The sequence below is a fragment of the Micropterus dolomieu genome, linkage group LG10 (assembly GCF_021292245.1).
Source record: "Micropterus dolomieu isolate WLL.071019.BEF.003 ecotype Adirondacks linkage group LG10, ASM2129224v1, whole genome shotgun sequence".
Classification (NCBI taxonomy): domain Eukaryota; kingdom Metazoa; phylum Chordata; class Actinopteri; order Centrarchiformes; family Centrarchidae; genus Micropterus; species Micropterus dolomieu.
Genome location: NC_060159.1, coordinates 29820323 through 29824044, shown reverse-complemented (window position 1 = coordinate 29824044; position 3722 = coordinate 29820323). Strand labels below are relative to the sequence as shown.

Below are 3722 nucleotides of genomic sequence, written 5' to 3'. Positions count from 1 at the left end.
CCGCTCACCCCTCCCTTTCCAAGTGCGCAGGAGAGCCTATGGTGGCCGACTCGCTCTGTTGGCTCTTATGCTAAATAATACATGTGGTCCTCCATTTGTCCAAATTTCTCTACTTTTCTTACTTTTAATAAACTAGTCGACTAGTACTACTACTAACGTTACTTGTTCTTCTTCTTCTTGTACATATTCAACATAGTGAGGAAACATGTTTTATAGAGTAGTTTGTCCATTTGGGCTAATGTAGAAACATGGTGGCGCAACATGGTGGCTTCCATGTAAGGGGACACACGGTGTAAAGTAATAAAAACATAACAGCTCATTATGTAAGGTCACCACTGAAAACATAGTTATGGATATTATATTGCATTTCTGTCAATAGATCCTCCTAAATATTACACTGAACCTTGAAATAAAGGATCCATTGCTAATGTTATATGTAACACCTGTACTTTCCCCGCAATAACAAGTTAAATTGTCTACTGTGACACACAGGGCCCAGCAGATCAATATTGCCCTGGGGGGCCTATAGCATGTTAATCCAGCCCTGCCCACATTGTTGTTCACACTACTGAAAGGTGTCTTTGTTTAGAACAATATGCATCCACAGCCATGCAAAAGGCAACAATAACACTGCCAGTATAAAACAATGTGCATCTAAAACCACAAAAAAGACAATAATAGCACAGCCACAATGAGTTTTAAGAGAATTCATCCAGCAATATCCTTCCATACTCCCACATAGAAAAAAAACTATTTAGATGTGTCTATCAGTTAACGTATTTAACATGCCAAATGAATTGACTGTACCTGCCTGCCCTACCCCCTGAGCTCCTGCCCTCCTCTCAGCCATCCGCCGTTGCCAAGGTTTCCGTGTACGCGCTGCCAGCGAGAGCGGAGCCGCGCGACTGTCATACAGTATTGCCAGACATGGCGGCGGATCTACAACCCGAGTGGGTTTCTTGTCTCCCTTCTTCCTGGAGTTATGGGGTTACTCGGGATGGACGCGTCTTCTTCATTAAGTAACTATCCCTTCAAAAACAAAAGCTCAAGTCATGTCTGCCCATTTCGGATTCGAACAAAGTCACCGTGTTATAATGAATGCATTTCCGTCTCTCAACAGCGAGGAAGCGAAGAGTACAACCTGGCTGCATCCAGTAAGTGGCGAGGCGGTAATAACCGGGCACAGAAAAACTCCAGGTAAGGTGTCACTTAACGGCGGTCAAGTTTCTCTGTTATGTTTAACGTCTCTAATGTTCGCCGTCATGTGTTGCTGTTTGCCCGTATCCCCAAACCCGATACTTCCCACACTGAGAGAGAGAGGCTGTGACATGCATGCTGTGTTTCTTAACGCGTGAGTGTGCTTTTGTCGCTCGTGCTGAGTGAAAAGTGAGCTCTCTCATGCCCACCTCTGCCCTGCTCGTGCCACTTTCCTCGTGAGGCACAGCCTCTTTTTGAGGTTGGTCAGCCAGTTAAGCTGACGGAGGGATGTTAGCTTAGCCTACTGTTTCATGTGAACTTGTAAAGCAACGACTTTTACTAACAACCACCAGCATGTCAATTAATTTTGGAAGCATTTTATTGTTGTTAAATAAACTAACGGCTTGTTGCCCAAATAGCCTTATAGAGACAGAGTCCGCTAAACAGAGATCTACAGTTTGACACATAGATCCACAGCGGCTGTAGACTCAGGAGCTAGTAAAGGTTACCTGCAAATCAACACAGTCGCTTCCTTTATCTGTGCCGACACTTAAAAACCTTTAACCAATCTTAAACGCAGTATTTTACAAGGTAAAATGACCTCCTTGCATGTTAACATGCGACTAACTCTGTAGCAGCCTTCTCAAAGAACCTGAAGTCTCTGCAGACTGCGGAGCATTTGCACTAATGTGATTGAGTGGCTGCTGCATCTCAGCAGGGCTGCAACTAACGATTATTTTCATTATTGATTACAGATTGTTTCCTAGATTAACCAAATAATCATGGTAGTCTGTAATAGGTAAACAAAACTAATAATGCAGAATTTTCCATAGCCCAAAGTTATTAGATCTAAAGTAATTAGTCCATTAATTCAGTTGATTGGCAGAAAATGAATTCATCTTCAAATATTTTGATAACTGATTAATCCTAGAAGTAATTTTTCAAGCAAAAATGGCAGATTTCTTAGTTTCACCTTTTCAATTGTGAGGATTTTCTGATTTTTTTGCATTATGTAACAGTAAATTGTCTTCTCTTTGGGTTTTGGAGTGCTGGTCAGACAAAACAGGCAAGATGTCACATTGAGTGTGATGGGTAGTTTTTTAACTGCAATTAACCAACTGACTAATAATAGTTGATAATGAACATAATAGTTAGTTGCTGCCCTAAAAGTAAAATTTACAAGTTGCTTAATTTGTCCAACAAACTATTCAAAACCAAACATATTTCATTCCCTATAATATAAAAAAGCAGCAAATCCTATTGAGAAGCTGGATCTTGCTCATGTTTGGCATTCTTGCTTGAAAAATGACAGAAACGATAAATACATTTTTAAAACAGTTGCCAATTTTTGTTTTTGGTCGACTAATTGTTTAATCGACTAATCGATGCAGCTCTGCATCTCAGTGTGTGTGAATTAACAGCATAGGCCAAGTTTATTTAATATACATGCCATCTCTTTGTTGCACCAGTTTGTATTGACATGTTTTTGTCCACCTCTCCCTCTTTCACAGACCTTCCCACTGGATGGGAAGAAGGATATACTTTCGAGGGTGCACGTTGCTTTATCAAGTGAGTTAACACCCACCCTCCAAGAGACACACACCCATCATAACCCCAGAACCTGCATACAACATCTAAACATGCCATATGAATTCAAAGCACTTCCCCTTTGCATATCACCATGAATGCGGGATGCCTTCATTTTAAACAGGTTTATTTATTACCACTTGTATCTCTTCAAGTGAATGAAAAGCTCCTTCAAATGTCGTGCTACTCCTGAAAACATACTGTGAATTAGAAGTAAATATTGCATGGCCGTGCATTTGGAACCTTTACTCCCTATTTCTCTACTGTTGAAGCCTATTGCCTAGTTAATGATTACACAAGAACACTGTGCAAATACTAGACAGACCTGGGCAAAGTGTGGTTGCGAGCTGTTTTTATTTATTCAGACTTACCCTGCTCAGAGCTGAGCCTACTTGAAGAGTTGAGTATAATGTGTTCTCTTTTTCTGAAAGTTATTAAATCGTCATGAAACTGTTATCCCCGCTGTTTAGATGGTCTGGTCACAATTTAAAATGACCCTTGTCTTAAATGGGTGCTGGAAAGTACATGCCAACGTACTGTATTAAAAACTTATTATTTAACGTCTCCTTCCATTGATTTTGTTTGAACACCTTATGTATACTCATTTGTTTGTGCTTGTGGGCAGGAGAAAGTGTCCACTAAAACACTTTGTTTTTTTCAGTTCGTGCCCCTGTCTGTTTTAAGACCAGGATCTGCATGAATTACATTAGTGAACTACAATATGTTTCACATTTTCCTCTCTCTCCTCCATGGTAGCGTGATGCATGCAACTAATGAAAAGACGCTGTCATTCAGTCAGCACTGATTCATAATCATCACCTCAGAATGTTTTAAATCCAAGAATATGAGTTGAAATATGTTGTTATTTTGCATGTCTTAATGCAATACTTCACCCCCCCCCCCCCCCCCCCCCCCCCCCCCCCCCCCCCCCCCCCCCC

General features: G+C 40.9%; 1 protein-coding gene across 1 annotated transcript; it reads left to right on the top strand.

Annotated features, from left to right (window-relative positions):
* The first annotated feature begins 826 nt into the window (after nt 1-826).
* LOC123978055 (pleckstrin homology domain-containing family A member 5-like) lies at nt 827-3273 on the top strand. Its single transcript, XM_046061170.1, has 3 exons — nt 827-1019; nt 1121-1197; nt 2709-3273. The coding sequence occupies exons 1-3, from the start codon at nt 928-930 to the stop codon at nt 2768-2770; spliced, it is 231 nt and encodes a 76-aa protein (XP_045917126.1). The 5' UTR covers nt 827-927; the 3' UTR covers nt 2771-3273.
* The last annotated feature ends 449 nt before the right edge of the window (nt 3274-3722 follow it).

Excerpts from the sequence above, each read along its gene's own strand:
- LOC123978055 (XM_046061170.1), top strand. The coding sequence starts at position 928 with ATGGCGGCGGATCTACAACCCGAGTGGGTTTCTTGTCTCCCTTCTTCC. Across the intron at positions 1,020-1,120 it reads GGACGCGTCTTCTTCATTAA|CGAGGAAGCGAAGAGTACAA; the intron begins GTAACTATCCCT and ends GTCTCTCAACAG. Across the intron at positions 1,198-2,708 it reads CGGGCACAGAAAAACTCCAG|ACCTTCCCACTGGATGGGAA; the intron begins GTAAGGTGTCAC and ends CCTCTTTCACAG.